General features: G+C 39.7%; 1 protein-coding gene across 1 annotated transcript in view; it reads left to right on the top strand.

Moving 5' to 3' along the window:
* Positions 1-12702, top strand: part of LOC149813043 (trigger factor type chaperone family protein) — a 216535-nt gene that overhangs the window by 56454 nt on the left and 147379 nt on the right. The window contains exon 5 of the mRNA XM_089991785.1: positions 4251-4434. Within this exon, the coding sequence (XP_089847911.1) occupies positions 4251-4434 (184 nt within the window). The remainder of the gene's footprint in view (positions 1-4250; positions 4435-12702) is intronic.

The raw sequence follows: 12702 nt of genomic DNA, 5'->3' as shown, positions 1-12702 counted from the left end.
CTCAAGAACCACAAAGGTTCACATACAAGGCAAACACTTAAGAACCACTAGGGTTCACACACAAAATACTCAAAAGAGAGATTCCAAATGGAAAAGTGAAGAATTGATTTCATTTAAGTGGGACAAAACCCACATACAAAAGACAAAGATACAATGGGGGAACTCCCCATATATATTATATACACAAAAGAGAGGGCAAGGGAGAGTCGTTGGACACTCCAACGACTCTAAATAGAGCCGTTGGAGTGTCCAACGACTCTCTTAGCTTTTGCTTTTTGACTTAGTAAAAAAGCAAAAGGTCTATATTATGTCCAAGCTTTTGCTTTTTGACTTAGTCAAAAAGCAAAAGGTCTATATTATGTCCAAAAATAAAAAATAAAAACCTAACTAACCTATGCTATTGTAACTAAATTGAAAAAACGATTACATATTATGGGATATTTACATATGAGATTATCTATGAGATTACAATTTTTAACACTCCCCCTCAAACTTACGGTTGAACAACCAAAAGTTTGTCCAAGAGAAAGTGAAATCAAGGAGTAGCAAGCAGTTTGGTGAAGAAATCTACCAGCTGAAGTTCGGAAGAGACATAGGGAAGATCAATGGTGCCTTGTAGAAATTCCTCACGTACATAGTGGCAGTCCATTTTGATATGCTTGGTTCGTTCGTGGAATGTTCGATTGCTGTCATAAAAAAATATACTTGATCCAAGAAGGAATCTCAATAACATTTTCATGCCTTCTCGCATAAGTTTGCCCAAACCTACCATCTCTTAGTTGAAGCTGCTCCCCCTAAACCTCAGCCTTCTCATTCATACTCTTTCTCACCAAAAGGAATAAAAAAGGACAAATCTGACTCATCTCTTGCCTTTTCTCCAATTTGACTGAAGTAAAGCATATCCTCATGAAAAACAACATTTCGAGATATGCAAACTCTTCTTCTAATAAGATCATAACATTTGTAACCTTTTCTACCATTAGCGAAGTCAAGAAAGCAACACTTAACTGTTCGAGGCGATAACTTATCTCTATATTTATCAGGTAAAAGTACAAAACATGTACATCCAAATACTTTCATCATATCATAGTTTGTGGTTTTTTCACAACAATTTTGAAATTAAGATATACCTTAAAGAACACTTGATGACATATGGTTTATATGATAGTGTTGATAAAAATTTGTGAGGGGAAGATTTGACTTACCCGGATTTACACGAAATCCTTAAAAAGCCTTTTGAAAAGATGCAGGGACACCGTTTGCAAGCTCTGACCGTCCTTTGCCCAAATAAAAGATAAAGCCAAGGTAGGTTCTCGGTTTTTGTAGCTTGAATTGCATCACCATAAATAAAACGAAAATAAAACGTGTATGAATATATTAACGAATGAACTAACTATAATCAACTTAAATAAACAGAGGGATTTGAAAATACCTTTTTCAGACAAGGGGTCCGTTTGGTTCTTTTAGGTTCTTCCTCCTCAGTTTCGCACCCTTAATCGACAATACATACATATCCATGGTCAGGATGGTTCCTTGGATCTCCATACGGATCCCAGGGCAAAGGGCAGTACATCTAAGCTTGCTGTTGTTCCCGACCACCACTTCAAAAGCGTGTTGCAGGATAGTTGTGCACTTGGCTCGTTTAGCCGTATGCGCACACACGAAGTTGTGCATCAAACTGGTGTCTATCAGCACTAAAATAGATTAACCAATTCTATTAGGCACCTTCATTGTCTGAGGCACCTCCACGCTGGCTAGCTCGTGGTGCGATATCTCAGGAACCTCCTCCAGAGTGTCCTCGGCCGAATTAAATAAATCGGCCTCACTGGTCTCACTGTCCTCGACCTCACTGTCACACAAGTACAAGTTCAGGGCCTTACACTTGTGGTCTCCGGTCCATACCTTATCACAATGGTAACATAGGCCCTTCTTGCGGCGCTCCTCCATGTGCTCGCGAGAGAGCCGCTTTACCTGGAACTTAGGGCATGCATCTGTCGCTTGCCCCTACTGCGTAGGGCGATCCGTGGCCCTCTCATTGGACCGGGAAGGGGCGGTCTCTTGTGTGGGGTGGGACACGGTCCTACTAGAGGCCGGTTTCCCTTGGGACGTGTACCTCTGACTGGACGTCCCACCTGGCCGGGTCCAATGCAAGTTCATCCGTGATAGTTTCTCCTTAGCCACATGTGCCAATTCAAAACTTTGCATAAGAGATATAGGTTTCAGAGTCTATACCTCGATTTGCAGGTTTCACAATCGATAAATCGAGGCGAAGGCCACTCGATCCTTCTCAGGCATCCTGACAATCCTAAAATATTGATCAGCACGAAAAAACCAACTCGTAGGGTCGGCCATGGCAAATTTAGAAAATTCCATCCAGGGTTGGCAGGCCAGATAGGGTCCATTGGTAGACCCCAAGGTCTAACTGCCCGAGCCAAATTCCATGTTACGATCATCTGGATCGTTATTGCATCCATCAATACAAACGAGGAGTTGCTGGAATCGCTCATCCAACTTCCCGTTGAGCGTAATCATGTCTTTGACCAATTGAGCTAGTTGCTCGTCGACTAGAGTAGATCTCGCTTCGAACGCGGTGCAAAGTTCACCATACATCTCCTGTGCCCGAGTCATATCGCGGGTTTCCAGGATTACGGAAACAAAAAAGGCATGGGCCCTCGCTTTATAGACTCTTGATATGGAAAAGAGTTACGATACCGGTAGCGCTGCACACACAAATGGCCGGGTAGGCGTGGGGCTCCCGTACACAAGACAAATACGCTCCAGAACAACGATCGAGCACCTGGATTGGGCATACTCTCTCAAAAGTGCCTAGGTTGCACCAAAATAGGTATTCGGCTCAGTGCAGGCTAGGAAAGAATTCAGCCACACGTCTACAAAGCCATCAGGACCATTGTCCAGCTCCTTAGAGACCCAACAAATGCCATGGGAACGAAAAAAGAAAAATGAGCCAGCGACGAGCGGGGATGGGCGGACGGGTGAGGGAGCAAAGTCTTTTTCTCAAGGAGCAATCACACAAACCATAACAAAGAATAGAGAGGAATCTCAATATGCTTCATTAAAAAAATAAACTAAGCTATTCAGGCCTATTTGAAGAAACACAGGATGAAAAAGTAAAAGTACATCCACAATTCCACCCTGGATGAGATTCCAAGGGGGGCGTCTGACCAGAGTCCCAACCTGGGCAGGACTCCAAGCTGAGCAGGTTTCGTAGAGAGTCCTGAGAGAAGTGAGGACTCTCTCTCTCTCTCTCTCTGCGCAATCCCAACTGGGCGGGTCCTGGATGGGGTGGATCCTACTGGTCGGTCGTGGAGCACGTGTGGGTCTGTAACATACTTGAGCTGGAATTTATCAGTAGCCTTTCTAATTGAATTGCAGTCTTTAGTATTAATGTTTCTGCATGTTCAAAAATTGGATAAGAAATGTGAAGAAACACGGAGGACAGACTTTTGGATATCAGATTATCATGCCATTAACCGTAATTTTGAATAGGTTAAGATGGACAGACTAGGGTTGAATAAAATAGCTGGACTTGTAGGATCTGCCTATCTTAACCAAGGGACCTTGGTTTTGAAATGCATCAAGGGCATACCCAGACAAAAGATTGGATTGGAGAACCATTCTATTAATCAATCAAGATATTGGGCAACACATGTTTACTGGATCATAAAAACATCAGGTCATGTGTTGCAGGTTGTGGATTGTGGCTCTCTATTGATTTATGGCATGCTGCTTAGTTTATCTCTTCCTGCACGTACACAATGCCCCCCCCCCCCCACACACACACACAAAGAGAGAGAGCTTATACATGTTAACTTATAAATTCATGGCATCTAATAATCTATATGATACATGCCGACTTCTCTTTCTCTCTCTCTCTCTCCCCCCCTGTAATTAGAGGCACATTTAAATTTTAGGATAGATGATTCTTTGTGTTGCAAGGTTAAGTCTTCTGATTGGTGACCCTCTTGTGGTGACCACTACTGTAAAGTGTTCATTGGTGGATTTTATGATTGATCAACAAATTGATTATTCAATAAAATCAAAGTTATTGCCTAGTTATGAGCACCTTGGTTCACTGTTGTTCTAGTCTTTTGTTATTGTAGACCTGTATGTTGTGTCATTAATCTAAAATGGTTGCCTCTATCATGCAACGCGTTCTTGAAATAAAACATGTCATATTGTGGCAATAGAATACAATATTATGCCCTTGCTGATTTATTTTGTGCTTGAAGATATGATGTTGTAGTTGACGTGGCACCTGAAGTCAAATGGACAACTCCCAATGCATATAAGAACCTAAAGGTAGTTATCGAAATTGATGGAGACATACAAGCTCAAAAGGCTTGTGAGATGGAACTCAGGCGTCGCCATAAGGCTGCAGGTTCATTGAGGATTGTTGATGGTAGGGGACTTCAGGTATGATGTTTTCCAAGTGCTTTGGTGACTAAACTCACAAGGATTAACGCTTATTCCCCTTTTCTGCATATGATGATATGGTTTTTGTTAGATCCTACTGGTAGATTGCTGATGATATGCTTGCATATCTCCTGACTGTAACTCATCATTCATCATCAAAATAATAAGGTTTACATGTTTGTACTGCTGTCATCATTCAGCATCACCAGCATCAATGTAGAGCATTTCTATCATCATGGCATTAGATGTACTCTACCACTACCAGCCTCGTGACTGTTATTATCACAAAATCATTATCATTGGCATCCCCATGATGCTCCTATTTTGTTGTCATCATAGTGGGGATGCAAATCCAGCCAAGGATATCTTAGAAACTCAAGTTAGATGAAATTATGACAACCATCAACCCAATAAAAAGTGTTTATCACCCTTTTTCCAAAAAGAAAAAGAAAAGGAAATCATGGCACAATTACAATATCTTGATAATGTATGCACATTTGAGATGTCCAGCTCAATGGCTCGTGTATTTTTTGTTATGTTTAACTGTAGACACCCTAATTAGAATTTGTTAACGTATATTGTCTTTATATATATATACATATATACATTATATATATATACTTTTTTCTGTATGTAAACTGAAATACCTTGTAAAAACCCATTTTGCTTTTTTCTTTTTTTTTATTGATTAAAAATGATTGGGACAGCCCAACTAGTCGTTGGGCTAGTCCCATCAGCTAGAATTCTAGCCGCTGGGGCTAGTTCAACGGCTAGTTGGACTAGCCCTAATGCCTTCCTTTTTGTCTATTTAAGGGGATTTGTTCCCCATTGTAAGGCAATGCTTCTCCAAGCATTTTCTCACTAATAAAGCTTTTATATTTTTATGTTGTGGCCCTTAGTGACTTGTGATTTGTGTGGTTTTGTATTTTGCCCTAGTCCATTCTAGTCCAATCTAGTCCCTGTGCCTCACTATAGACCATGAAACCTTCTGATCCTGAAGGTAGGGTCAACACTGAGTTAATGTTAACCTCTTTTTTAGCTCTTGAGAACTGTCTCCACTACTGCGTCCACACAAAGTTTGCGCCCTTCTTCAGTAACTTGGTCATTGGGGCAGCTATACGAGAGAACTCCTATATAAATCTCATATAATATCCTGCTAATTCAAAGAAATTCTTGATCTCTATCGCATTCTTAGGCTGCTCCCAAGACAATACTTCATCCACTTTTGTCGGATCCACCTCAATACCACTACCAGAGATAACATGACTGAGGAACATAACCTGGTCCAGCCAAAACTCACACTTCGAGAACTTAACATAGAGTTTATGTTCTCTCAGTGTCTCAAGCACGATCCTCAGATGCTTTCTGTGCTCCTCCTCGCTTCTCGAGAATACCAGGATATCATCGATAAAAACAATAACGAACTGGTCCAGCCAAGACCGAAAAACCCGATTCAATCAATGAATGATGCTGGGACATTAGTGAGCCCGAAAGGCATCACTAGAAACTCATAAGGTTTATATCTGGATCTGAATGCGGTCTTTTGGATATCCTCCTTAATCTGCAACTTATGGTACCCTGACCGAAGGTCGATCTTCGAAAACACCTTGGCTGCCCGTAGCTAGCCAAACAGATCATCAATCTTTTGTAGAGGGTACTTATTTTTCATTGTCACATGATTCAACTCTAATGAAGTATGCGGAAATGTAACACAAGAATGCTAATGCATTCACAATGTCCAATAATGGACAAGCCCAAAGGCACAAGAGAGAAATAAGAAAGAATTCCACTATGGGACAATACAAAAAGCCTTTAAAAGGCTACACAAATAAGTGAAAAGTAAAGAACTTTATTTAAAAGAGCTCTCAAGCTTAAGAATACAAGGGGAGAAGTCCCCTATATATACACAAAGAAAAAGGAAAAAGGGGAGCCATTGGGGGCTCCCACATAGTGTCGTTGGGACCCCCAATGCATACTAAAAAACAAAAAATAAAAAGAAAGAAAAAGGGAAAAAGTGAAAAATAATCTATCCTATTTAAAATAGTTGTTTCTAGAAATAATTATGTAAAAAGACTAAAATACCCCTATCAGGTATTATATATATATATATATATATATATATATATATATATATATATATATTTTAACACCCCCCTCAAACTTTACCGGGAGATGACCGAAAGTTTGTTAAGAAGAAAAATAAAATGGGGAGCATGAAGAACTTTGGTGAAGAAGTCCGCCAACTGATACTTTGATTTGATGTAACATATGGCATTGTAACAGTTCCTCTCAGATATTCATCACGTACATAGTGACAATCCATCTCTATGTGTTTGGTGTACTCATGAAAGGTGTGATTGCTGGCAATGTAAATTGCACTCTTGTTATCGTAACATTGCTTCGAAGGACCGGAGATGTCTACACTCATATCTTTGAGAAGATTTCGTAACCAAACTAGTTTCATAGTTGTAGTTGTCATAGCTCGGTATTCAGCTTCAGTAGAGGATAACAAGACTTTCTGCTGCTTCTTGCATATATCTAGGCAATCAGAGAATCTCCTAAAAAGACACAAAAACTAGTAGTTGAGATTCTATCATTAGGGTTTTCTCCCCAATCATCATCAGTATAACAACAACAACAACAACAACTACGCCTTCATCCCAAAAAATCATCATCAGTATAATTTAGTAAATTTAATGATGAGGATGAGGATAGAAATAGACCTTTAGTGATGATATTCTTGATATATCTGACGATTCTTAGCACAACACTCACATGTACAGTTGTAAGAGCATGCTGAAATTGACTAGCAGAGTGAACGACATGAGTAATATTTGGTCTGGTAATGGACAAATAGGTGAGAGAGCCAATTTGTTGTCTGTAAGGTGTGGGATCTTCGAGAAGAGTCTCATCTTCAAGTCTTAATTTAGCATTGACCACTTCAGGAGTTTCCACCTTCTTATCCTCTGAAATTCTAGATTTAGTACATATATCTGCAACAAGTTTCATTTGAGAAAGTATATACCCTCAGAGAGAATATGCAACTTCAATTCCTAAAAAATATCTTAAGAATCCTAAGTCAGACATATCAAAATTATCTTTTAACACATTTTTAACATTACTAACTCCAATTTTATCATTCCCTGTTATAATCATATCATCTACATAAAGTAGAAAAATAACAATGTTAGTATTTGCATTTTTCACAAAGAGAGCAGTGTCAGTATAGCATGAACGAAAACCCAGACTAGTCATGACATTACTGAATCTATCATACCAGGCCTTGGGAGCCTGCTTAAGACCATATAATGCTTTTAAAAGTTCAAAAGTTTTTTCCTTTTCAATATTAAATCCCGACGGAGGATCTATATATACTTTTTTATTTAGGTTTCCATTAAGAAAAGTATTTTTAACATCCAATTGATATATGAGCCATTTTTTAGTTGACACAACAATTATTAGGGTCTTAATACTAGTCATTCTAGCTACGGGTGCAAATGTTTCCTCATAGTCAATACCATATTCTTGTGAGTATCCTTTAACTACTAATCTTGCTTTATATCGTTCTAAAGTTTCATTACTTTTAGTTTTAACTTTAAAAACCCACTAACATCAAATGGGTTTCTTGTTGAGAGGTAGCTTAACTACTTCATAAGTTTTAGCTTTCTTAAGAGCATCTAGTTCTATGTTCATGCCTTCAATCTAATGCAGAATATTTTTTGCTTCATTACAGTGTGAGGGCTCATGGTGTGAGTGTAAAGTTATTAAGCAAGCCTTATAATTAGGTGATAGCAGTGTTATCAAAAACGCACCTTGAGGCGCAAAAGGCGTGCCTCGCTTTGAGGCGCGGCCCTCTGTGCCTCAAGGCGCATTTTTTTTTTACAACAAGATTTCTGAAGCATAATCTTCTTGAAACTGGTTATGGCTCCTAGGGATTTGCATTTTTTTTTGTTTTTATGAGTAATTATTGGTACTGTTCTTGTAAATGAAATGTTGGTTGCTTCGTTTATGAGTAAGTAATCTATCATGCTCCATTGGAATTAATTTCTTTTCATAGAGCCCAACAACTGACATTGATTTTGATTTGCAGTAGTTTGAATTATTTCTTATGAACCCAGTAGTTGGCGATGATTTTGATTTCAACAGCTTGAACTATTTGCAGTTGAATCAGTTGGTTTGTCCATGAACTGGCTAACTTTGCTTACTGCTAAAGCAATATCTGGTTTGGTCACAGTTACATATAGTAACTTCCCTACTAGGGAGCGATAGCGTTTGCTATCAACATGTTTTGACCCTTCTTCAACCAACTGAACTTTACGGTCCATGGGAATATTTGCTGGTTTAGCTTCCAACATGCCTGTTTCCTTTAATAAGTCAAGAACATACTTCCGTTGAGACAAAACCATCCCTTCACGGCTTCTAGCAACTTCTATACCCAGAAAATACCTGAGTGAACCAAGGTCTTTTGTAACAAAGTGTTTGTGAAGATGAGCCTTTGTGGCTTCAATAGCTTTCACATCATCTCCTGTAAGAATGATGTCATCCACATATACTACCATAACAACTATGCCAGAGCTAGTTTTCTTTATGAAAAGTGTATGATCTGCTGCTGATCTATTAAAACCAAAGCTTGACATCACTTCAAACAACTTTAGAAACCATGCACGAGGACTTTGTTTCAAGCCATAAATCGCCTTTCTCAATTTGCACACCTTATGACACTCCCCCTCAACCTCAAAACCTGGGGGTTGTTGCATGTAAACGGTCTTAGAGAGATCCCCATAAAGAAATGCATTTTTCACATCTAATTGACACAAGCTCCAGCCATGCTGAACAGCTACTGAGAGAACAAGACGGATGGTACCCATCCGTGCAACAGGAGAAAAAGTTTCAAAGTCAATTCCATATGTCTGGGTATACCCTTTCGCGACTAATCTGGCCTTGTACCTTTCAATAGAACCATCAGATTTGTACTTTATTGTATATACCCATTTACAGCCAACAATGTCAGCATCTGCTGGGGAATCAACTAGATCCCAGGTATGCTGAGATACCAAAGCTGTCAGTTCTTCTTGCATAGCCATCTTCCAGCGATTATCAAGTGTTGCCTGCTGATAGTTCAGAGAAATGGTTTCAGCAGACAAGGCTGAAATAAAAGACTTCATCTGATGTCCAATTCTGGCATGGGAGACAAAATGAGATATGGGATATAAGGTGCATTGTCTTGTCCCTTTTCGTAGAGCAATAGGCCTGCTATCATCATCCTGAAGATCACTATTGTCAGTAGAACTTACCTCAGGAGAAGAAGAAGATGAAGGCTCTTGCGGAAGTGGAGCTCTACGCACATATACCAATGGAGGATTATTAAATCTGGAAGAGGATGAAGTTTGGTTCGGTAAGGAGGGCACAGATTCCAAAGGAAAAGGAGGTATAGGTAATGGAAAAGACTCAGCTGGATCAACCTGCAGCGGAGAACCGGAACTAGAATAATATGGAGAGGATTCCAGGAAAGATACATCCGCACTGACATACTCTCGGCGAGAAATAGGATCATGACATCGATAGCCCTTTTGATTTTTTGGATAACCGATAAATATGCATTTTGTAGCTTGAGCGGCTAATTTATCACGGTCAGGGCCAAGTTTGTGGACAAAACAAACACATCCAAATATTTTTGGTGAGAAAGAAAAAAGTGGGGCATTAGGTTTTAGGATATGTAATGGAATTTGATCACCCACAGAAGACGAAGGCATGTGGTTGATCAGATAGCAAGCAGTGGTAATCGCATCACCTCAGTATAACGCAGGAACATTGGATTGAATCATAATGGTCCTGGCAACATCAAGGAGGTGCCGATGTTTTCGCTCAGCGACCCCATTTTGTTGAGATGAATAGGCACAGGAAGTTTGGGGTTGGATGCCATGATCTTGGTAAAATTATAACAGACCTTTTGATTTAAACTCGAGAGCATTATCAGTGCGAACAATCTTGACAATAGATTCAAACTGAGTTTTTATTTCAAGAATTAGGGATTTGATAAGACTTGGAACTTCAGATCGTTCTTTTATTAAAAATACCCATGATAACTTAGAGAAATCATCAACAATAACAAGATAATACCGACACTGAGTCCTAGTAGGAATCTTACTAGGACCCCATACATCTGCATGAAGAAGTTCAAAAACTTTATTACTAGACTGACTCTGACTCGAAGGGAACGAACTTCGATGATGCTTGCCCAACTGACATGCTTCACACTGAAATGATGTGGTGGAAGGAATCTGAGGAAAGACCGACCGAAGCTTTGACAATGAAGGATGACCAAGACGACGATGCCACTGAACAGGACTGAATGAATGTTCCACTGCAGCATGAACAGAACCCATTGGATGATGTAGGTAGTAAATTCCATTTTCTTCATAGCTTCCACCAATCTTCTTCTCCGTCAGCAAATCCTGAAAATGACAACCCATTGGATCTAATATTACTCTACAATTTTGTTCTTTTATAAGGCAACTAACAGAAAGTAAACTTTGAGGAAAGTTTGGAGCATGAAGAGCATTTTTCAACTGTAATGAGGAGGATATAGAAATATTTCCCTGACCAACAACCGGGGAGGAGCGCCCATCGGCTAATGAGACTCCAAGTTGAGCCTTAATGACCTTTAGATCTGAAAAAACACGTGAATTTCCACACAAATGTCTGGATGCACCAGAGTCAATAACCCACTTACTATCATTCGGATGGAGATGATTCCCGGTTGAATAGGCAATACCAGCTACAGGAGAAGTGGAACTCAAAGGTCGAAGAGCAATCAACTCATCATATTCCGCACGACTAAGGGTGATACTACTTTCATTTGCAGTGATATTCTCTTGTGCATTTGTTGCCTCAATAGTAGTAACATGAGCTTTAGGGTTATATGACTTTGATGCAAAAGAGATTGACCGACCATGCTTATCCCAACAACGATCTTCTAAATGTCTAGATTTTCCACAGAATGTACATTGAAGCTTTCCTCTGCCTCCCATACCACGTCCACGTCCTCGTCCTCTGATATTCTGAATATTTCCACGGCCATAACTAGATGGGACAACAAGAGCAGATGTCTGAGTCACAGGTTGAGATTGTGGCAGAGATATCGCAAGTCTACTCAGACGATTGTAAGCGTCAGCAAGAGTGGGAACATCTGAACCAATCAACATTTGAACTTTTGCAACAGAAAAATCTGAAGAGAGACCTGTAAGAAAACGAGCAACCATGGTTTGTTCTTGATGATCCTTTTGCTTCGACCAACAGAGAGGCCGGTGAGCATTAAGTCTTTCAAACGCAGCTTTGACAGAGGCATAGTACTGGGCCAAGGTCTGATCTCCCTGTTGCAAGTTATATATTTCCTGTTCGACTTGTAGGATACGACTCACATTCGTTTCTTGTGAGTATGTATCACGAAGATTGTCCCACATTAGTTTGGCTGTATTATAGTAGATCAATCCATCTGCAATATGGGGTTCGACACTGTTCATGATCCATGACATAACTATGTCATTATCTTCATCCCAAGTAACATATTTTCCCAATTTCTCAATGGGTTCGCCTTCCAACAAAATATGTTTTCGACGATGTCCAGATACCGACATCATAAAAGTTCTGGACCACCTGGCATAGTTGGTTTCATTCAACCTAACAGAAGAGCCATACGAGAAGGGGTTGGCAAACGCCTTATACTCCCCAATATGTTCCATTTTGGAATCACCTTTCGACGTTTCAGCCATACAAAAAAAAAACTCACTTGAACAACAAGTGTTCAAGAAGATTTTTTTTTTTTCAACTCAGCAGGAAACCACACCTGCTGTTCCACAAAATAAAGTTCAATCCAGCAGGAAATCACACCTGCTATTTTCCATGACAGAAGAGTAACTTCAACTTCCGTGCTTCCTTAAAAACAACACTCGACACAACAGGGAGTCACTGAAAAACACATTCTGAAATAAACCAACCCACAAAAAAAAAAACTAAATTTCAGTTGCTGTAGATACCACAGAAATCCCAAACATTGTTGCACCCAAACACATCACCACACATGATAGAATGCAGTCGCAAAACACAATGTTCATTAAACCTGCTGTTCTCCAACATATAAGGCATGACATCCAGTAAATATCACACACAATCAGCTTCTGCAAGAACTCAACACTTACGGCCACACAGAAAAAAAATTTCTGTTGCTCCCAAACAGCAGGAACACACCTCGACAAGAATTCAGCACTC

This window comes from Nuphar pumila, chromosome 16, assembly GCF_984573655.1.
Source record: "Nuphar pumila chromosome 16, dmNupPumi1.hap1.1, whole genome shotgun sequence".
NCBI classification, from domain to species: Eukaryota; Viridiplantae; Streptophyta; class Magnoliopsida; order Nymphaeales; family Nymphaeaceae; genus Nuphar; species Nuphar pumila.
The sequence above is the reverse complement of the archived record's forward strand: the minus strand, read 5'-3'. Positions and strand labels throughout refer to the sequence as shown.